The sequence below is a fragment of the Tricharina praecox genome (assembly GCF_024521635.1).
Source record: "Tricharina praecox strain CBS 144465 chromosome Unknown BZA05scaffold_41, whole genome shotgun sequence".
NCBI lineage: Eukaryota > Fungi > Ascomycota > Pezizomycetes > Pezizales > Pyronemataceae > Tricharina > Tricharina praecox.
This window is the reverse complement of record NW_026250443.1, coordinates 50,732-71,824: the sequence shown is the minus strand read 5'-3', so window position 1 is coordinate 71,824 and position 21,093 is coordinate 50,732. Positions and strand designations below refer to the sequence as shown.

Genomic DNA, 21,093 nt, shown 5'->3' with positions numbered 1-21,093 from the left:
AACTAGTACCCATCCCAACGGCTGACACGCGCCACCGGAGGTACCCGAGCACCGTAGGTACTTATGTATAACTCCATCACCATCCACCACCTCACATCATCCCCGTCATCATCATCAGCAGCAGCATCCCGCACCGCCGAATCACCATCACCATCACCATCACCACCACCGTTTACCCGGCACCACGCACCACGCACCCGGCACCCCCGGCCCGTCCCGTCCTTCTCCGCGACCCCACTGCTCACCGCCCACCGCCCGCAAGCTCACCCAGCACCGCAGACCACACCCCGCCGCAATGTCTGCCCGCCTCTTCCCGCGGCCTCTATTCCGCACAGCGCACATACTTACACCACGGCGCCCCATCACCACCCCTCGCCGCCCCTTCTCGCACACCACCCCCCGCCCCAGCGCACCCCCGCCCCCACCCGCCTCGAAACCCACGCTCTCCGCCCGCCTCAAGTCCCTCTCGAAAGAATACGGCTACTCCGCCCTGGGCGTATACCTCGCACTCTCCGCACTGGACTTCCCGTTCTGTTTCCTGGCCGTGCGCACGATCGGCTCCGAGCGCATCGGCGAGTACGAGGAGGTAGTTGTGGCGCACGCTAGGGGGTGGTGGAATGTTGCTGCGCCTGTGGCCGGGTTGCCGGTTTGGCGTAAGGGGAGGGGGGAGGGGGAGCTGGAGGAACTGAGGGAGGCAGAGGGAGAGGGGGGGAGGGGGGCGGCTAGTAAGTTACTCCCTTCTTTTGCTTGATGCTTGGTGGGGGTGGGGAGGGGGGTGGGGCAAGGGCTGATGATAGTGCACCACGCAGGCATCTGGACGGAGCTGGCGCTCGCCTACGCGATACACAAGAGCTTCATTTTTGTGCGCGTGCCGCTGACGGCCGCGGTGACGCCAAAGGTTGTCAAGACCCTGCGCGGGTGGGGCTGGGATATTGGACGGAAGGGCGCGGTGAGGAGTACGCTTGAGAAGGCGGGGAAGGCGGCGGGGAAGGCGGGGAAGAAATTGGATTGAGCTCAAGATGATTAGGAGAAAGGGGGTGGTGGGGGAGATGGGGGGGGGAGGCGGGGGGAGTGTATGATATGATAATAGATGGATGGGTGCATGGGATACACTTATACTAGTACTCTACGGATACTCACCTCACGTTCACGGGAGACGAGAGACGAGACCAGACAAGAGAGTGCACGGGATATGTCACGTGTCGCAAGTCGCGCTGACTCGCTCGTTGCACATTTTGGGTCAGGACGTTGACGGGTGATCCGTGCCGTATGTAGATGGTGTAGTTGCCGTGTACACTACCAGTACCGTGTCACCGCACCCAGCCTCGCTCATCGGCCCCCGTATCTCCATACGGCTGACTCCTCAGTCACCCAGTGCCCACCGGCCTTCGGTATCAATCGCCGAACCCGAACCCGCACCGTCGCCTACCACTTCCACGCGCACACCTTTTAGTCATGTACCCAGTATGTACACAGCGGCACCGACTCCCGAGCAGGCGGTACCTGTTCATCATGTAGAGTACAGCCTTACATAACACCCCGAACCTCCAGGGGGTGGTTACCTAGAGTACCGTATGGGTGTCACCGACCGACGCGACGGGAACTTTTGTCTTTGAAAGTGGGCCGATGCGTGCATGCTCTTACTCTTCAAAGTTCAAGTTTGTTCAACCCGCCGAAGGGCCGGAGGCCGGGGACCGGCGCGGCGGATTGCGTAATATTTATGGAATTCGGATTATGGTTCTGGTTTCGGCAAGCAAGACTGCAAACCGGAAGGGAAGGGAAGCCGTTTTCTGTTCTTTCTTTCTTTTCTTTTCTTTTCTTTTCTTTTCTTTTCTTTTCTTTTCTTTTCTTTTCTTTTCTTTTCTTTTCTTTTCTTTTCTTTTCGGGATGGGAAGGGATGGGATGGGCTTGCCGAGGGATTAGGCGAGTGCTAAGGGCGAGTGGACTGTGGGTTTGGAATGTGTCGGATGCTTGTGTTCAGCCCTGTTGCGAGGCTTGCGAGGCTAGAGTAGGGAAGGTGGCGATGGAGATGGACGGGTGAAGGTGTCGGGACTCGGGGGACAATCGGGGGAAGATGGCAGGAGAGGCCGAGTGGTGCACGAGGAGGACTCTTCGAAACGGCCTCATGTGCACCGGTACCGGCCTTCACAGGTAGAGTACCCTATGTCCTGGCTTTCGTGAACACCGGCCCTCCATCCCAACACCATCACCACCACCACCATCACGGCCATCCCCGAGCCTTTCCCCCCCTCGTGGCCGGCGAGTGCAGAGCTTATCACCACGCGCTAACCGCTAACAGCAAAAACTTCCCCCCCCTCGGCCCCCAACGGCCTACTCCCCCTACTCTGCCTACGGGGAAGCAATGGCCCAATGCAACGCGCAGGCAGGCCAGCCCTGAGTGAGTGAGTGGGCCATTAGTTAACTTAGCTAGAAGGCCTTCACGGCACATCCGCGGGGAGTTACGTTCGAGTTTGAGTTGGGCCATAGTCGGGACATACTTTTTCCTCTAAAAAGCAGCGGGCAGGCAGGCAGGCAGGCAGCTGGCAGAGCAGGACAGGACAGGACAGGACAGGACTGGGCAGATCATCAATCAATCAGGTCAGCATCACCTCAGCTCATCTCGTCTCCTCGCGGCGACTTTTCGACAACCAAAAGAATCTGTTAGTTTTTTTCGCGACGGCAAGAAGAAGAAGAATGGCGGCGACAACAACCACAACCCAGACCCAGACCACCCAGACCCAGACCCCGAAACTGAAAGCCTGTGATCGCTGTGCCGCCATCAAGCAGGTGTGCGATCGTGTCGACGGCGGTGGCGCGTGTTCGCGGTGTGCCAGTGAGTACCATCTCTATCCTCCATAGATATATCGAAGAGTGGTGGATGCTGATGGATGTGCTGCGACGGGAAGGACTGGAATTACCATGCGCAATCACCCGGATCCACAAGGTACTTTATACCCTCTCCCACAGTCCTTCTTTCTTTATATCCAGCACCACTGCACCAGAGGAGATGTCTATGCGAAAACCCTCCGTCGCCGAACATCGCCCGACGCCCAGGAGAGTTTTTAAAAATATATCCCCCGACCGACCCCACCACCCCACGTGTCTGTCGGTCTGTCGGTCGGTCGCTTCTTCCCGCCCGCGCGCGCGCGACGGGAGGATATATATTCCCATCAATGCCATCATACATAGGCACCCAACCAACCAACCAACACAATACATGTGTACAAAAAAGAAGCTTTGGCTAATGCAGTCCTTTGTGTGTGGGGAGATGTAGCCCATGGGCCGGCCGCGAAAGAAGCCTGCTGTTGCGGCTGCTGTTGCGACTGCGGAACAGGAAGTGGTGGCCCCGCCGCCGGTGGTGGTGGGGATGGTGCACAACGACGTCGTCTCCGCCGCGGATGTGTCTAGTGCCGGAAGCGAGAGTGATTCCCCCGCCGCCGACGCCGCCGGGCAGCAGAGACACCACAGCAGGCCCGCGTGCAGGATCAAGCGCGTGCAGAGGACCCGGTCCGGGTGTATCACTTGCAAGCAGAGGTGTGTATTGCTCTCTGATGCCGTGGTGAACTGGAGGCTGACCATTCCTCCCAGACGCAAGAAATGCGACGAAGCCCTCCCCGTCTGCGGCGACTGTAACCGTCTGGGCCTCGGGTGCCAGCGGGTGCCGCCGCCACCGCGCCCGTCGGCAGCGCACCGGCGCACCCCATCCACCAGCAGCAGCACACCCGTCTGCACCTCCCTCACAGCCGTCCGCCGGCCGCTCCACCACGCCTCTAGCCCGGGGCTGCAACTGACCCCCCTCAGCCTGTACAACGGGTGCACGTCGAACGAGCAGCACCTTCTCCAGCACTACACACACGTCGTCAGCCGGTCGTTATCCGTCGTCCCGGACGAGATAAACGCGTTCATCACCCTCTTCGTGCCGATGGCGCTCGCGCAGCCGGCGATGCGCAGCGCCCTGCTCGGGCTCTCCGCGACGCACCTGAAGCGCATCCACTCGAGCTTCGAGGTGACGGCGGTGGAGTACCAGAACCGTGCGCTGAAGCTGGCGAACCAGCTGCTCATGCGCGGCACGCAGGACGCTGCGATGGAGGGTCTCGCTGCGGTCCTATTCCTCTGCCTCCAGGAGGTCTGTGAGGGGAAGAGTCGCAAGTGGCCCCTGCACCTCCAGGCTGCAGTTACGATCATTAATGAACGTGGCGGCCCGATGAGTTATCCGCTCGAGGTGCGGTTTTTAATCGAGAGTACGCCACCCCCGCCCCCCGCCCCCCGCCCTCCGTAACTGACCCCCTAAAGCCGTCGCATACTTCGACGCAATCGCGACCCTCTCCTCCTCCAAGTCCGCGTTCCTGGACCAACAATTCTACCTCCCGCCCCTCCTCTCACCGTCTTTACCAGCCCACGCGCTATTCGGCACTTCGCACTTGCTCTTCGCAATAATCGCCGACATCTCGCAACTCGCACAAGTCCGTCACATCCGGTACCACAGCGCCGCGACCTCGCGGAACTTCCACACGCTGGCGAGCACACTGGAGCTGCAGCTGCAGTCGTGGACGCCCGCGCGCTGCAGCAGCGTCACGAGGGACCCGCACCTGGAAAGGAAGATCACCGCCGCCGGAGTAATGCTGCAGTGGGCAGCGCTGATGCGGCTGCATCTGGTTGCCGCCGATGTCGCCGATGTAAAACACCCCAAGGTTAGGGTGGCCGTACGGAATATTCTCGCCGCGCTCGAGACGATTCCGCCTGGGGACCTCGTAGAGAGTATGCTCATCTTCCCCGTGTTTGCGGCGGGGTTTGGAGCGCTGGGCGCGGCGGAGAGAGATATCGTCGATAGCAGGTTCGAGGTCATGGAGAGGTCCATTGGGTTCGGGAATGTATTTGATGCGCATGAGGCGGTGCGCGTGCATTGGGCGAGGATGGATGCCGGAGAGTATGTGGGCCGCGAGGTTAGTTGGGAGGAAGTCGTGGGGAGCGCGGGCGGGTCGTTGATCATGTCATGAGTTGATGTATTAGTATCACTGGATAGGTGCTGGATAGGTGCGAGATCAAGGGCACTGTGGTGGCATACAAGTAAAATGGTAATTGTAACAACACACACTTCATCAAGCAAAACAAAACAAAAACGCAACGTGAAATTCATCTGATCATCTCTTCATCGCACTGCCCCCTCCAGCCCTTCCAGCCCAGCCCAACAAAAAAAAAAGCAAAGCAAAGCAAATATTACACCCCCAATCTCCCCGCCAGATAAGATAAAATATTAATCCCCCGCCTCCGCGAGCGCAATAATCAGCGCGCCGGCGGCATCCAGGAACGGGAACGGACTATTAACCTCCTTTTGGTCCTCGGCGCGTCTTCCCGCGCCCTGACCAGTGAGTGTTCCCTCGGCATCGCCGCCCAGCGTCTCCTCGAACCCGACCTTCTTCTTCCCGCCCCCGGCACCAACCACCATCGGCAGCAGCCGCTCGTATCCCGCGCACTTGAAGTCGACCAGGTAGTTATCGTGCTCGAGCTGGTACAGCTGGATGGTGAGGTGGACGTAGACGCAGTCCTCCTCCTTCTTTTCGGTGGGGGCGCCGCCGCCGCCAGAGACGGGCGATGTTGCGGGGTCGTCGGCCCGCCGGTTCGGCGCAAACTTCTTCCATCGCGCTTGGATTATCCATGGATCCTTTGGCGCGCGGCGGCGCTCGGGTTTCTTCGAGGCGGGTAGCGGGCGCGTGTGCGTGTGTGGGTGCTCGATGTGCGCGGCGGATTCGGAGCCGTCAGAGGTCTCAGAGTTGTAGATGTCGTCGTCGTCGTCGTCGCCGTCGCCGTCCGAGTCCTCGTGGTCCGAGTCCTCGCTGCTGGGCGGACCAGTGTCGACCCATTCCGCGCCGAGACGCTTGAGCGCGCGGTAGATGCAGCTGACGGCTTCGAGCGGCGCGTTGCGGCTGCGGATGCCGAATTGCCACTTGGTCTGCTTGGGCTTGCGCGACGTCGACGTGCCCGGCGGGTTCGTGACCACCGGCGTGAAGCGCTCGAGCGTGCGTGGCTTCATGCCGCTGGGGCGGAAGCTGCCGCTGGTGGTGGACGGGCTGGCGCCCGACATGACGGCTTGGTGGTAGGCAGGCATCGAGGACGGAAGGATTGAGATGGATGAAGCGGGGGAGTGCGCGGCCGACAGCTGGGGACTTGCCGTCAGGTTCTCTTCTTCCGTGGTGATACCGAGGCCAGCGGATCGCGGAGAATTGCTCGGGTTCAGAGCAAGTGGTGAGCCAGTGCGGGAAGGATTGATGTTGTTGCCCCAGTGGGGGCCTGTGAACGGAGAGTTCGGAGGTCGCGAGCTCTGCGGGGAGCCGGGCATACAAGAGTCCCAGGCCGGTGGCGACTGAGCCATGAATCCATCGTTCTTTGCATTCATTGATAGCCGGGCTGTATTTCTTTAGTATCGAGGTAAAGCATGAAAGAGGGCACGCATACGGATCATCATCTGATTCTCGCGCACAATCATATACGCGTCCTTGATCGCCGACGGCTCGTTCTTGGTGAGCGCATCCTGGACATCGTCTTTAGCATAGCCCATGGTGCTTCCCAGCTTCCCGACGACGGCATCGTGAAGCTCGCCCTTCAGCCGCTGTGCCGGACCGCGCTCGAGCTCCTCCAGTTGCGGGATTTTGGTCATATCCACACCCGTATCGAAGAACTCTTCCTTCGGCGGCAGTAGGTACTCTGGGAGGTTCTTCTTGAACCAGGGATGCTTCCTGATTTCGGCGATGGTGATGCGCTGGATCGGATTGACGACGAGCATGCGAGCGATCAGGTCCTTGGCGTCGGGCGACAGGTACGATGGCATCGAGTATTTCCCCTCTTCGAAACATCAGAAAAGCTGTCAGGACAGGCGAGACAGAAACACTCACGAGAAATCTTCTTGAACAGGTTAGGAATGTAATCATCGTCGAAGGGTAGCTTTCCACACAGCAGCACAAACAGGATAACACCACAACTCCACACATCGACCTCAGGCCCAGCATACAACTTCCCCCCGATGACTTCCGGCGCCGCATAATTCGGCGAACCGCAGGAAGTCTTGAGGAAATTGCCGTCCGTCATGATATTGCTGAGTCCAAAGTCGGCAATTTTGACGTTCAGGTTCATGTCGAGCAGTAGATTCTCGGGCTTCAGATCGCGGTGCACAATCTTGTGTCGATGACAGTACTCGACCGCGCAGATGATCTGCTGGAAGAAGCGGCGCGCAGAGTCTTCGGGGACTTTTCCATTGCTGACTAGGAAGTCGAACAGCTCGCCGCCAGCGTACTCGATGACCATGATGATTTCCTGCGGGGTAGTAATAACCGTGTATCTTTCCACGCACCAATCATCAGCCTCGCCCCACCACCACCGACACACGCAACCGGACTCGAGAAAACCCACAATTTGATGATATGCGGATGTCTCAGCAGCTGGAGATAAGCGATCTCCCTCTCGACCCTCCCGGCCATATCCCTACTGGTCAGATTCTTCCGTGAGATCATCTTGAGCGCGACCTTCTGTCCGGTGACCTCATGGATCGCGAGCTTGACCTTTCCGAACGAGCCCTCGCCGACCGTCTTGATGATGCGGTACTGCCCGAGGCGGCTCTCCGGCTTGTGATCGATGCGCGGCGGAGGCTTACTCGCCGACGGTGGATGCGGCGCAGGAGAAGGCGGCACGGGGCGCGTGCTGCTGCGGCGGCTCGGCGACGGCGTCGCCGCCATCGGCGGCAGGGAGTCTTCGCGCGGCCGGAACGGCGGGATCGCGAGGTCGTCCTCGGCGTATGTGGGCGGCGGCGGCGACATGGTCGCGGGCATCACACCGTGGGGTGAACTGGAGTCGTGGGTTTTTGTGGGTTGCGCGGTGGCGTGGTGAACGTTGGTGGGGGCGAGGGGCGGGGGAGCAGTTGGTTAGCGGTCGGTCGGTCGGTCGGTCGGTCGTTCGGTCGGTCGTTGACCGCCTCGTCGTCGTGTAGGGGTGTTAATTAAAGTGGTGGTTGCACCCCTCCTGACACCATCGAATTTACCTATGTCAGATCATGAGCTCGGCTACCGTATCTTATACAAAGTAGTCGCTCATGTGGGATAAGCGCTAAGACTCAAGAGTCTGAATGGACCTGACTAATTGTGGCGAGGAAGTGTGGCTTGAGCCTGGGAAGCGAAGGTTCTTGGATTTGAATGGAAAAAAGTACTGACTGGCAGTGACAGCTGGGCAGTAAGAATGCGGTCGTGTTACGTAATAAAATTAAGATTCGGAGACCGTTACCAGTCTTGGCAGAGCGATTGGGCACGAGTGAGTGGACATGACATTTGACGGACGGACTGGCGATAAATCCAGTGGCATCCAGTAATTGATCCGTTATGGTGGTTGATCTCTGCCTACATTGCCGGAGCCATTGATCAAGTCACCCTCGCGCACTACAAAGACGTACAATCACCATCAAGATCATCTCCCAACAGTCTACGAGGGTATTCGAAGAGATCAACAGTCTATTCGAAAAGTAATACACCATCTATGTTCAGAAATGAAGAAACTAAAGTGCTCGCATGATCGCATGACACCCCCCATTTATTTTAAACCGAACCCAAATCAAAACACCGTTCCCAAACTTGACGAAAACAAAGAAAACAACACATGCTCGCTACCTTTGCGTGGAGAAGGGTGTTCTGACAATTGACAGTTGACGATTTTTGCGCTGTTTACCAGACGCTGGAGGTCGCCTCCTCAGCACCCCAACCGGCAGCGGCAGGAGCAGCGGGTTCGGTAGAGTCCCAAGAAGCGGCAGGAGCAGCGGGTTTGGCAGAGTCCCAAGCAGCCACGGGCACCGGCTCGACGCTGGAGGACGAAGTCTTGGGGGCACCGTAAACGACCTCCTCAGCTTCGGGCTCAGGCTCCGGCGCGGGCGGATTGGTGCAGTTGCGAGAGAAGTGACCCACTGTAAATGTCAGCGAACGATCGTTCCATCGCAACGGAGTAGGCGATACTCACTCTCGTTGCAGTTGTTGCACTTGATGCGAGTGACGTCTTTGGGCTTAGGGCACTCCTTGGCGTGGTGACCACGCTCGTCGCAGTTCCTGCACTTAATGACCTTCTCGTTCGTGCAGTCGGTGTTGCGGTGACCCTCCTGTCTGTCAAATCGTCAGCGAATGGAATGCTTCCACCAGAACGTAAACAACGTCACTCACCCGCAGTTGAAGCACTCCTGGGGAGCACGGGTAGGGCACTCCTTGGAGAAATGACCCTTGCCGCCGCACGAACGACACTCGGTATCCGCGCTGGCAACACGGGGGTTCTCGCACTCGGTAGAGCGGTGACCCTCCTGTCCGCAGTTCCTGCAAGCATCCCAGTTCTTGCGAGGCAGTGGGCAGTCACGCAGGCGGTGATCGAGACCCAGGCAGTTAGTACACTGGAGAATAACCTGTTTCTTCGTCATTGCGTCCTCGGGAACTTCGGCCGCGCAGGCGGTACGCCAGTGGCCCTTCTCTGTTCACGGGTCAGTCTTAATCCATCGATGGCAGGCACCGAAGTATTCATACCCTTGCACTGGTGACAGAAAGGTCCGACCTCATCCTCAAGAGTACCGGCGTACTTGAGGCGCTCGAGATTCTCCTCGGGAGTCGCAGCCAAGCGGTGAGCGATGGCCTTGGACCGACGGGGGCGAGCACTCTTGTTCAGAGACCAGAGGTACTTGGCATCCTTCTGACCGTGAATACCGACCAGGCACTTGTCGTAGGTGACGTCCATGGTCAAGGCGTACAGGTAGTAGCGGAATTCCTGGGTGCGGAAAGCCGACTCCAGCTCGTCGAGAGTCAAGTTAGGGCTAGCCTTGATGTACTCGAGCATGTGCATCTTGAACTCATCGAAGTCATCGTCGTCATTCGCTTGCTTCATGAGATCCCACGCCTCCTCCAAGTCGCGCTCCTTGATATGAGCTAGGTAGCTAGGCATTCTCGGCTTGGTGCACTCGACCGCGGTGTGGCCTAAACAAGGAGCTAATCAGCGAAAGCTTCGAACACAGGGTTGAAGGGCAGAACATACCATCACCCAGGCAGTTGCGGCACATGAGAGGACCCCTCTTAGGGCAGTCCCTGCCGGCGTGGCCTTCCTTGGAGCAGATACGGCAGGTACCGGTGAACTTCTTGGGGTTTGTGCAGTCCACCTTGGAGTGACCCTGCTCACCGCAGTTGAAGCAGGAGCCGTCGGTGGCGGGCTTGGTGGGACAGTCACGGACGATGTGGCCCTCCAACTTGCAGCTGCTGCGAGTCAGCAAACGGTGATGCGGTTCGAAGTGGAGAGATAACGTACTAGCGGCAGGTATTGTCACCTTCAGCGGCACCGCCAGCTCCAGCGGCGGCGTCGTCGTCACCGAAGCTACGGAAGCCACCGGACCTATTATCGCCTTTGGGAGGGGAGCCAGCATCGAAGCCGGCACAGGGAGGGGGACCAGGGTTAAAGTCGCCTCCAGGAGAAGAGGGCGTGGCCCAAGCTGCAGAACGAGTGAGAGTCAGCAGCGACGGGCAAAGAAAAGTCGAGGGCGACAGTGGCTCATCTCAGCGCATCCAGCGAGATGAGGGAGACGCAAAGAGTAAACAACACCGATGATTGATACTGCTGGGGTTGGAGTAGCAGGAGGGAGAGGAGAAAACTGACCATCCTCAACGGCCGCAGAATCTTCCCAGCCAGACATCTTGACGGTAAATGTTCCGGTTGAAGTTTGGTTTGAGGAGAGCGGTCGTGCGGGCTGTACTTGAAAGAGCGAAGGTGGGAATTAGAGAGGGGAGGGGGCGAAGGGGGCCGAGGGCGGAGCGGAGTATGAGAGGTGAAGAGAGAGTGGGAGAGGAGCGGAGTAGGAGAGGTGAAGAGAGAGTGGGAGAGGAGCGGGGTGGGAGAGGTGAAGAGAGAGTGGAAGAGGTGAGGGAGGGAGGGAGAGCAGTCTCGGCGGAAAATGGTCCAGCCGCGAGCAAGTACACCCAGAAGAGGAAAGATGCGAGTGAGGCTCGGCGGGCATAAAATACAGATACGGGAGGCCGCATGATATCACGGGACATCACTGGAAGCACGTCACTGGCGGCTGGACACACAACGCCAAACCCAGGGGATTCCTTGAGCCAGGGAAGAATCTAGGCTATCTCATGGATCGTAAGTTAGACGTTGAGTTCCAAAATGACTACACGAGTCTACTCAACCTGGAACATCTCCAAAAGTAGGCGATATAAGTCCAAAGAGTGACGCGGAGAGTGTTGTTCTCTCGACCCCTGGCTACAATTCAGTGAATTCTAGAAAGTTTTCAGGCTTGTGGTCGAGGTTATAAACGAGAAGAGGCATAAGAGATCTCATCTTTTGGCAAGCCGAAATTCCAGATATAAATCTGCCTCGTTCAGCACGGAAATCGTCATCTACACATTGCCACCTCACAGGCGAAGCCGTTGTATGGTCACCAACTCTCCAAAAGACAACGCACTGATGAATAAATCCCACCACACGGCATATCACTCGCTTAAACCTGGCCGACACCAAAATCACATCTCTGCCGTCTCAAAACAAGTTCCGAAAGCCGAGATTTCACCCGTCTTGCTTTACGGCACTGCTCTATCGCATCCCGACCTTCACCTCGCCCACTTCCCTGTCACGGGAAGTCATTGAACCGATCCAGGTGTCTAGATTCTTCTCAAAATCCAAAGCCTCGAGTAGTCGCCATTTGCGCCCCAAACCCACTGATCGCGTACGGTCTGGAGGACGCCGCTACGTGACAGCAATTTCAAGACCGGCTGCATCATGTCCCTATGAATCGTATGGGTTGAGGGCAAGATTCTATCTGGTGGTGGGCCAGTATGCTCGTGGAAAGCTGTGAAAATCACGCGGATTTGCACTTGCGCGTGGAATGTGTGCCGTAAACCATCATTCCGATTCACAACCACCGTAATAGAATTGAAACTGTTTATTGGTAGCTAAAAAAACAACTCTATCTATGTGAATTGTGGTCACAGTCCCAATCCGCGGTGTTGCTGGTGCGACTGCGTGCGTCGAGGAGTGGCCATTTCGGAGGCGGTTTTGGAACTCCAGCGTTACGACACGTGGGATACAGCCGAGCTGTGGACCGTGGTCGAGGTTTTATATTCTTCAATCCGGGTTTTTGTTCGTTCCATGCACGTTTCCGTCATTCGACACTGCACCCTCCCGTCACCACTCATCACCGGGACGAATCATGCCCACTGCACCCTCCGCCTTCGAAGCTTCAAAGTGACCTTTATATGCCACTAATACAGCAGCATAAATTCTCCACAATAATTCTCCACGATTCCTCCCGCTCTCATGCACCTTCCACCACTTGCCAGACCCCTGGGAGAACATGCAACATGCAACCTGCATCCCCAGGATTCCACAAGCCCCTGCAGGCTGCAGCACCATCTGCCCATCGAGATGCATGATCAAGATGCAGGCTGACATCAAGCTGACCGGCCGGCTGATAGTACACCTATACCCCACGCCCTTCCCTCATCCCACATCGCGCCTCCACCCCACCTCACCTCCACCGCGCCTCCACGACACGCAACATGCCGAAGCACCACAAACCACACAAGCCACACGCCACCTCCCCCATCCTCGTCCCCCTCCCTGCCCCCATCTCCGGTGCCCCCATCCCCCTCATCCTCCTCCCGCGCACCCGCACCCGCACCCGCACTTCCTCCTCCCCCACCACCATCTCCCCCACAACCCCCTTAGATCCCATCGCCACCCCCTCGGATCCCATCCCGCCCACACACCTCCACCACCTCTCGCGGCAAATCCTAGCCGACCAGTCCGCCCTCCACCGTTTACGCGCAGAGCTCCACGCCGGCATCACTGCGCGCGTCGCAAGCCTGCACGCCGAGGTCCCGTCAGAGGTGGAGAGCTACCTCGCGGCGCTGGACGAGGACCGAAGGTTACTGCACGCGCATGCCGCGCAGGTGTATAGGCGCCATGAAGTGATGCGCGAGGAGGTAGCGGGGGTTTTGGCGGGGGTGTGGAGGGCCGCTGGGGCTGGGGATAGGGTGCGGAGAGGTGGGGGGTGGAAGGAGGGAAGGAGGGGGGTGGGGAGGTGGTGGGAAGGGAGGGAGGAGAAAGCGGGGAAATGGGAGGAGGGGGAAAATGATGAGAAGGGCGGGAAGGATGGGAAGGGTGGGAAATTTGAGGAGGGGGGGAAGGCTGGGAAGGGGGAGAATTGGGGGGATGATGGGAAGGGCGGGTATGATGATACCTTCGAGAGATGTGTGGACCAGTTGAAGGATGGACGGCTGCAGGTCGTGCAGCTGGCGAAGAGATCGGTCGATGTGGCGGATGCGAAGGCGGGGATGTTGGCAGGGGAGCTGGAGCGCCTGAGCAAGGAGGAGCAGGAGCAGGTCGAGAACGTCCTCAGGTGGAGGGAGGGGGTAATGGCGGAGGAGGCAGGGAGGTTTGGGCGGAATGGAGGGGTGGATGATAAGTAGACGGATTATGTGCCAATGGCCGCCTATTCGAACTGGGAGTATTCCGTAGACAACAAAATCGGCTGTTTTGGTTTCATCATTGATTTATGAAGACATGTATGACAATATAAGCACTCTTCCTCCATCCAGTCTGCAGTTCAGTCAGCGGTCTCGGCGACGATCTCGGCGACGAGCCACACTTCCCACCGCTCATCGAGACGGCACCGTCTCAAGACAGATACGATAAATTGAATAAAGCACTGGCTGGCTACGAAATAGATTATCAAATACTGCATCGGCGACACCGCCGATTGTCGGGAATCGTCGACGGCGAGGATATCAGCCAAGTTGACAGTACATAAATCGACAGAGATGGCCACCCCACTCACCACGACCAATCCACCAGTGTCCACGGTAATGTCGAATATGATCACTCCTCCGGTCATTCCTGTCTTCGGGGGAATGAAGGGAGAGAACATTCGACCATTCATCAACACCATTAACTTCGTTTCCAAGAGGGAACAGTCACTCTGTACGGATCCAGCGGACTCAGCCCAGTCAAAGATGCTCAATCTCATGAACTACGTTGGCCCTCGAGTCCACGAGTTTATGAGTGGCCTGCAAGTGGAGGTCTTATGCGGTGACCCTAGCGCAATCGACCGTCAAAACACCGCCCAAGCGAACAGGAACGATCAAAACAAAGTAAAAGTGTGCAGGCAAAACAAGCAAGGCTGAACAGAGTCGCACCCGACACCTAGTCCTAACATATTGGCAACGAGCCCGTCCAAGGTCCGCAGCCAAGGATCGATCGAAAACTGTCGGCAAGACGTCAGTTCCAGCTGCGTCCCACAGCACCTTTTCAAAGGGGAGGAGGAGACAAGAAGAGGAGGAGACAAGAGGAAGAGGAGGCAAGAGGAGGAGGAGGAGGCAAGAGGAGGATGCTGAGACAAGAGGAGGATGCTGAGGTTGACGAGCCGAGGTCACACCCGCTGTTCCTTCCCACACTTTCTTTCATGGTATCACCTGTTGAAGAGGCAGGGGGCAGTGAGGAGTGAACTGTTCTTCCGTAGCTTTATTTCTTTGGCGAGCGCATATATTGTCGGGACAGGGCACGGCGAGGGCAGAGAATCGTACATCGGCCGCACGATGCAAGTCGCGTGGGACAGAGGCTTGAAATCGGGGGCCAGACGGGGTGATATTGTCATGATATGTTTCTCTTTTCTTTCCTTTTTTATCATTTATGGCGAGTAGAGGAGATGGACGAGGATGGAGATGGAGATGAGAAATGCGAGGATGGAGATGAGAAATCTGAGGGAGGACGAGGAGCAATCTTAAGGCTGAGGGGCTGTTTTCCTTTTTCACTTTTATCGCGAATATGTTTTTCTTTTCTTTCCAGTTTTATGGAGATGCAAAATACTCACTTTCGACCGCCGTAGGAGTCTTAAGGTTTCCGATCGCTGTTGTTTTTTTCTTCATTCTTTTTCTCTTTCAATTTATCAGAAATAACAAATAATAAACAATATGTACATCCGCAATGACACTGAATCATTTCAACCTCGTCGCGACGCATCCCAGTGACGTAACGTACCAGATAGATGCCCAAGGCTACGAGTAGTAGTAGTAGTAGTAGTAGTAGTAGTAGTAGTAGTAGTAGTAGTAGTAGTAGTAGTAGTAGTAGTAGTAGTAGTAGTACGTACCATGCAGTGCCGGTTCCCCATTAAATTACATTATTCAGGGAATACTTACAACTTACACCACGACGCGGAAACGGGTGCAGTGTGAGGCTGCACTGCAGTGGATCCCTCGAGAATCGAGATCGAAGATTTGCAGATGTTCTCAATACCTAGTCTACCTACCCACCTAGCTGCTGCTTTGCGGAAGTGTCCGATCAGATCAGACGCCTGCGCGTTACTGAGTAAGTAGGGACGAATTATATAGTAATATCGACAGACAGACAGACACGGCGGTGGAGGTGAAGCGTATTCATTAGGTAGGTACTACATCACTCGATCGATCGACTTAGAGTTCCGTGATGCTCTGTTTATGTCAGTCAGCGGTTACGTACGTGGTCCAGTATAGTCGTTCGCTGGTGAGGGCGTGGTCGGAGTAGCTGGTGATAGTAGATACTCGTAGGCAGCGGGTGGTCGTCGCTGGGCTGGGTTAGGTTTCCCGTATGTAGCCTTCCTCCTCCGTAGTATGTACAAATTCAGGTACATGGCGAACTGTCTCCGCTCGCACAAGAGCTGGGCTGCGGTCACTTCTTGTGTCCGAGATCCTCTTCCTGAGATACGCCATTTCGTGCTATTGTCATAGCATAGAGCGATCCGACAAACCTCGAATACAAATCCAGTAGAAGATGGATACAAGCGAGTGCCATCGCATGATCCCATCCATTCACTTCATCCCGCCTACTTCCCGCCTAGTTATGCCACATCCACAATCCTCTGCCATTTCATGGTATTATACAACAATCATATTCAAGCAAGTACCCGCACGCACAAACCCTCCCTCAATCCACCTCACAAACTCGTCTTCCCCCTACTCTCAAACGGCAACCACAACATAACCACGCCGGCACACAAAAACATCGAACCGGAGACATACACGGGCACAGGTGTATCCAGGTCTGCAGCCATAGCCAGCAGCGGGGCGAGCACGCCCCCGATCCTATTCGCCGTCGCCGCGAGGCCGCTTCCCGTGCCCCTATCCTTAGTCGGAAAGACCTCTGGTGTGTAGGCGTACAGGACGGCGTACATAGCGGAGCTCGTGACCGCGTACGCGGCGTTGAAGGCGAGGAGCTGTGTCCCCGTGCGAGCAGTGGTCGCGGCGAACAGGAATGCGCCTGTAGCGAGCGTGAACAAAGACATTGCTCCCTTGCGGCCGAGAGAGGGCAGCTCGATCATTGTTGCACCGAGCAGCGAGCCCGGTAAAGAGCACACACCGATTATTAGGTAGTTCCGGTAGACTTGTGAGGTGCTGCCTGAGACTCGCGAGAGGAAGTAGGGTAGGAAGCAGTTATACAAAGGGAAGGCCGTGCCGATTAGAAACCAGAGGAGGATTATCGTCGACGTGCTGGCGGAGAGCATGGGCGTGCTGAAAAGGGCGCGGATGTGAGAGGTGGACGAGGAAGGGTGGTACGTTCCGAGGCGGGTCAGGGCTTCCGCGGTGAAGGTTGTCGGGTGCCCGTTGTAGTCCGAGAGTTTGGCGATGACACTGGCGGCGGCGGGGTCGTTACCGCGGCCCATGAGGTACTTCGGGGACTCGTACAGACGGAAGAAAAGGACGCGGAGGAGGGCCATGGTGAGGGTCAGTCCAGCCAAGGTGAAGAGGAGGTACCGCCAGCCCATGTTCTGCGAAGCATCACAGCGGCCGGTCGACGGACACGAGAAGCGGGTGAGCAGCGGCCACGCGACGGCACTCGCGACTATTCATCATCAGCCATCACGCCCACCCATCAGCACGCACCCACGTGGACATGCACGGATCACGAACCGATCTGCCCCATCCCCCACCACAGGCTCATAGCGGTGAGCACCCACTGATGACTTCCCGGCAGGAACTCGAGCAGCACCGCAGAATCGACCGGCAGATTCCCGCCGACGCCCACACTCCACAGCGCCGCAAACACCGCCACCCCCGTGTAGCTCGACGAACCCCCCGCAACCGCACCGAATACCCCCGCAATCAGCAGCGTCAGGTTGAACGCCCACCGCCGGCCGATGATGTCCGCGCCGACACCCCAGAACGAAGCACCGATCATGAGGCCCACTGCACACATACCACCACCGTCAGCCAGCCCCGCCACACCACTAACCCCACCCCTGTCAAACCAAGGACAACATACAATTCTGCGCCAACGCAAGCATCTCCTTCCTATGCGGCCTCATCTCCGCAATAATCGCCGGCAGAATAAGCGCGGTAGCTTGCGGCCACAGCTACAGTCCCCCTCTCGCACATCAGCCACTTCCCCCACTTTCGCCTCCCCACCATACCCTCCATCCCCCCTCCAGGACGGGAGTAGCTCACGTTATCAACGAACCACCCAAACCCCGCCACGCAGAACAGGCCCCACTGGTACCGTCCCATGCCGATCTCTTGGATCGCGGCGTTGAGAGCGTGTGCCTTGGCCGCGTAGATGGGGTCGACGGAGGTGTCGGGGATTGCGCCGAGGGGTGGGACGTCGCTGGCGAGGGACTGGGAGGAGGCTGGTGGCGAGGAGTGTTCGTCGTCATCGGTGGGAGACATCGGTAGCTTGCGGGGTGTGGAGGAGGCTGAGGCTGACATCTTTGGACTTGGGAGTTGTGGGCAGTGAGGATATGAAGAAGGGATGGGTGGGGAAGGGTGTGGGAAGGGTGCGGACAGTGGACAGTAGACAGTGAACGGCTAGGAGCTCGGTGTAGCTGGGTGTAGCTGGGAGCTGGACACCGCGGGGTATTCAATGTTGCGTGCCACTGCCACTGCCACTGCTACTACTGCTGACCCACTGCAAGTATGTCCCTTATCGATATCGCCTGCCGGCCTATATAGAAGGGAGGGTGGGTTAGTTATCGTGCCAATGCCATGCCAATGCCCGTGTCCGTGCCTGTTCCTGCGCCTCCGGCCGTACCTCCGCGTGTACCTGTACCTGTGCCCGGTTCGGGAAGCGGGTGGCACACGGTTCGGCCCATGTGTTGCACGACGATGACGTGACCCGGGTGACAACCGTTGAAACGTGAAAGATCTAATTCCGGTGATTGAGTGGCCACTGGCGTATGTAATCATTTGATTGCGAGAAGTGCTTCCCGCTATACGGCAGTGGGCACGGCCTGCTACTCTGAATCTCTGATACGTGCATCCTTAGGTAGGCGGCTGGGCTGTGCGTGAGATCTCATGAATATCCCTCTATGTACATTGTCTTGGTAGCCCGTCTCTGGTAAAGTGGTGAGACCAAGAGTTGAGCGATACGTACCTACTGTGTGTACAGGCCGTATCTATAGCAAATACAATCAGACTACCTATCGAGATGGACCTTCATAAGTACTTGTATAGGGAAGCATCACATCTAGGTCGTCACATTCACGTCACATCACCCCCACACCTCTCGCCATTGCACAGTGACAGTCAAAGAACTTTTGCATTACCCTTCGACACATCGCAATCGTATTGCGGTTTTCACACCCGCCCTCACGGGCAGCCAATTCAAGAGATAGGCAAAACAGACAACACAAACATAACAAAAAACCAAAGACCGAACCCTACCACCATAGCCAAACAGAAGAAACCATTAGGACGGAATACACATAACACACACCAACAAACCCCCTTCTCACCTCTATCCTCTCTAAAATAAAATGAAAGGAAAAAAGACGTATAATAAAAGTCACTATGAAAACTCTATCGTCCGCTCTAAGACTGCGAAAAAGACCGAACAAAGACCAAGACAGAATTCAGAATTGCCAGACAGACAGACCAACAGACAGACCGACAGACAGACCGACAGACAACCACTGGTTTTCACCCTTTGTACACCATACACCGTCCATCTGTCCCACATCCGTCCCCTTCGCCCGCCCATCCCCAACACCCGCCACCAGACGCTTAAAACACGCCAGGAATCAACCTCCACCGGACCTTATTGCAGTACTCCTCCCAAGTCTTTCCATACTTGCCACTGCAGCGCTCCTCGTCGCGAATGCAGCGCTGAATGAGGAGGATAGTCATGAAGATGGCGTAGGTCCAAGGGAGTAGCATGAACCCGCCCTTCTGCCAGATATCGAGACCATCGACGCCGGTGCCGAGGGTGGCGAGTCCCGAAGCAGCGCACACCGAGAAGCTCAGGACGAGGTCGCCGAGGTAGTTGGCGTGGCGGCAGACGCCCCACCAGCCGGAGCACAACAGGATCGTCTCGTGCTCCTTGCCGTCCGCGGTAGTGTACTTCGCTTTGATCACCTCCGCCTTCTTGCCCCAAATGTTGCACTCGCCCTTGGTGCGGCGTGTCAGGTCCTTCTGGTAGTTGACGGCGCGGAAGAGGGCGTAGCCCGAGACTCCGGTGGCGAGAAGGCCGGCGGCGGCGTAGTTCGACAGCGAGTACGGGTTGTACGCGAGGTACTGAGCCTGGAGGGTGTAGACGGTGGGCAGCCAGACCATGGATCCCCAGGCAAGGTAGAAACCGTAGTGGTCGTGGCAGATGTCGATGGTGCGGAGGTACCTTGAAAACTGTCAGCGGCCATGCTAGCGAGCGAGAGAGCGGAGAAAGTTACCAGTCCTCATTGATGAAGAAGTCCACGACGTAGAACGCGTGCAGGATGTTGACGACGATCATCGAGTTGCTGACGAATCCGTGGAGCTGATACTGGTACGCGGCGAACGAGAGATCGCTGACATTGCCCCCTGTCAGCCCAAATCCATACGAAACCTACACCCACCCCCACCACGACGCGAGATCTCCCTAGGAACAAACTACGGAACCAGATGCGAGATCCGATCTCACTCCGTCGCGAACAAGCGATTTCAACCGCGACGCTAACGCGTGCAAAAAATGGAAAACGAAAGAGAGAAAAAAGTGACAACTTACATCAAAGTCCACATCACGATTCCGGGACGGCCATTGTGGAAGAGCTTGAAATCGAACCAAGCACCGATGCGGGGGTTGAACTCGATGCCCATGTAGTAGTCGTAAATCATGGATCCTGAGAACTTGATGTCATCCTTGTGGGTGGGCGCGAGATGCGCCTTGATGTAGGCGATCAGCGGCAGGATGTAACCGTACATGTTGAACGCGATGATCAAACCCTCCCAGTTCTTGGCGATGATGGCAGGGTCCAACAGGCCAAAGTACGAGCCGGCGAAGTACGCGATGTGGGTGACGGCCCACGCGTAGAGTCCGTTGATGTGGTAGGGCAGGAGGTGGCCGGCGGGGGTCTGCTGGCCGTAGCAGATCTTGGACGGAAGGCACATGTAGAGGAAGCCCTGGAACAGTAGCCACGCGACGTATCCCAAGGTGGCGGTCTGCGAGTATCTCGGCGCGTAGCGAACCGTGAACTCAACGGGGCCGAGCTCGTACAGCGACAGGAACACGTTCAGGATCGAGCCGTTGAAGTAGAACAAGGCGATCTGGAGCAGGATCACGAGCACGGGGCAGATGAGGATGATTCCACCGCAGCCGAGAGCACCGAGCCACGTTCCGCCGTTGAACCGTCCCCACTCGGGACCGACCTTGCCCGCCGCGATTGTCGGAGTAGTAGTCTGAGCGCTCTCCCTCTGCTCCTTGTTGAGTTTGACCTCTTTGGTGGCATTCTTGGCCGTCTTGCCGTTCGCAGGCGCCTTTGAGGTTTTGGTCTTGGTCTTCGTCTTTGGCCGGTCGTCAAGCTTGTCGTCCTTCAATTCGACCAGCGTAGCGGCAGATGGGAAAGCATCCAGGAGCTTCTCTCCGGCTTGTGCGCCGGAAAAGAAGGCGGCCATTGCGTTTGTGTAGTGAGCGATGCGCGATTCGCGGTTACGCTAGGGGGGTCAAGTGGGATTGCCCGTTCTTCTGTAGCTGGGGGGAGGGCGCGCCGCGTTCACAGCGGATGGAAGTCGCGGTTATCGCAGTCGGAGGAGGATAGGGGTAGAATTGAGTTTCTCGGATCGTAGTGTGTTTAGGTGTCAGGATAGAACACGCGACAGG

At 57.1% G+C, this 21,093-nt stretch overlaps 7 protein-coding genes across 7 annotated transcripts; 3 read left to right on the top strand and 4 right to left on the bottom strand.

Annotated features, from left to right (window-relative positions):
• Positions 1-295: 295 nt before the first annotated feature.
• Positions 296-1,012, top strand: BZA05DRAFT_344517 (uncharacterized protein; the record flags this gene model as incomplete). The annotated part of the gene is made up of 2 exons (XM_051481130.1): positions 296-725; positions 798-1,012. The coding sequence occupies 2 exons, from the start codon at positions 296-298 to the stop codon at positions 1,010-1,012; spliced, it is 645 nt and encodes a 214-aa protein (XP_051335017.1).
• A 1,565-nt stretch (positions 1,013-2,577) lies between these two features.
• BZA05DRAFT_412435 (fungal-specific transcription factor domain-containing protein) lies at positions 2,578-5,092 on the top strand. The gene is made up of 5 exons (XM_051485100.1): positions 2,578-2,833; positions 2,907-2,944; positions 3,275-3,534; positions 3,589-4,241; positions 4,294-5,092. Exons 1-5 carry the CDS (start codon positions 2,695-2,697, stop codon positions 4,995-4,997), a joined length of 1,794 nt encoding a protein of 597 aa, XP_051335016.1. The 5' UTR covers positions 2,578-2,694; the 3' UTR covers positions 4,998-5,092.
• On the bottom strand, positions 5,093-7,727 carry BZA05DRAFT_380067 (kinase-like domain-containing protein; the record flags this gene model as incomplete). Its single annotated transcript, XM_051481905.1, has 4 exons — positions 5,093-6,405; positions 6,454-6,840; positions 6,891-7,333; positions 7,405-7,727. 4 exons carry the CDS (start codon positions 7,725-7,727, stop codon positions 5,255-5,257), a joined length of 2,304 nt encoding a protein of 767 aa, XP_051335015.1. The 3' UTR covers positions 5,093-5,254.
• A 1,407-nt stretch (positions 7,728-9,134) lies between these two features.
• Positions 9,135-10,690, bottom strand: BZA05DRAFT_427617 (uncharacterized protein; the record flags this gene model as incomplete). Its single annotated transcript, XM_051486068.1, has 5 exons — positions 9,135-9,157; positions 9,217-9,421; positions 9,472-9,943; positions 10,140-10,174; positions 10,664-10,690. The coding sequence occupies 5 exons, from the start codon at positions 10,688-10,690 to the stop codon at positions 9,135-9,137; spliced, it is 762 nt and encodes a 253-aa protein (XP_051335014.1).
• A 1,682-nt stretch (positions 10,691-12,372) lies between these two features.
• Positions 12,373-13,112, top strand: BZA05DRAFT_412429 (uncharacterized protein). The gene has a single exon (XM_051485099.1). The coding sequence runs from the start codon at positions 12,428-12,430 to the stop codon at positions 12,956-12,958; it is 531 nt and encodes a 176-aa protein (XP_051335013.1). The 5' UTR covers positions 12,373-12,427; the 3' UTR covers positions 12,959-13,112.
• Positions 13,113-15,967: 2,855 nt separating this feature from the next.
• On the bottom strand, positions 15,968-17,806 carry BZA05DRAFT_464017 (major facilitator superfamily domain-containing protein; the record flags this gene model as incomplete). The annotated part of the gene is made up of 4 exons (XM_051487722.1): positions 17,475-17,806; positions 17,293-17,383; positions 16,941-17,216; positions 15,968-16,872 (listed from the first exon to the last, which is right to left on the bottom strand). Exons 1-4 carry the CDS (start codon positions 17,730-17,732, stop codon positions 15,968-15,970), a joined length of 1,530 nt encoding a protein of 509 aa, XP_051335012.1. The 5' UTR covers positions 17,733-17,806.
• Positions 17,807-19,025: 1,219 nt separating this feature from the next.
• Positions 19,026-20,888, bottom strand: BZA05DRAFT_422584 (ergosterol biosynthesis ERG4/ERG24 family-domain-containing protein; the record flags this gene model as incomplete). The annotated part of the gene is made up of 4 exons (XM_051485798.1): positions 19,026-19,635; positions 19,688-19,817; positions 19,847-19,875; positions 20,002-20,888. The coding sequence occupies 4 exons, from the start codon at positions 20,886-20,888 to the stop codon at positions 19,026-19,028; spliced, it is 1,656 nt and encodes a 551-aa protein (XP_051335011.1).
• Between the last annotated feature and the right edge of the window lie 205 nt (positions 20,889-21,093).

Coding starts and splice junctions, on each gene's coding strand:
- BZA05DRAFT_412435 (XM_051485100.1), top strand. CDS start 2,695: ATGGCGGCGACAACAACCACAACCCAGACCCAGACCACCCAGACCCAG. Junction 2,834..2,906: donor CGCGTGTTCGCGGTGTGCCA/GTGAGTACCATC, acceptor TGCGACGGGAAG/GACTGGAATTACCATGCGCA. Junction 2,945..3,274: donor CAATCACCCGGATCCACAAG/GTACTTTATACC, acceptor GGGGAGATGTAG/CCCATGGGCCGGCCGCGAAA.
- BZA05DRAFT_412429 (XM_051485099.1), top strand. CDS start 12,428: ATGATCAAGATGCAGGCTGACATCAAGCTGACCGGCCGGCTGATAGTA.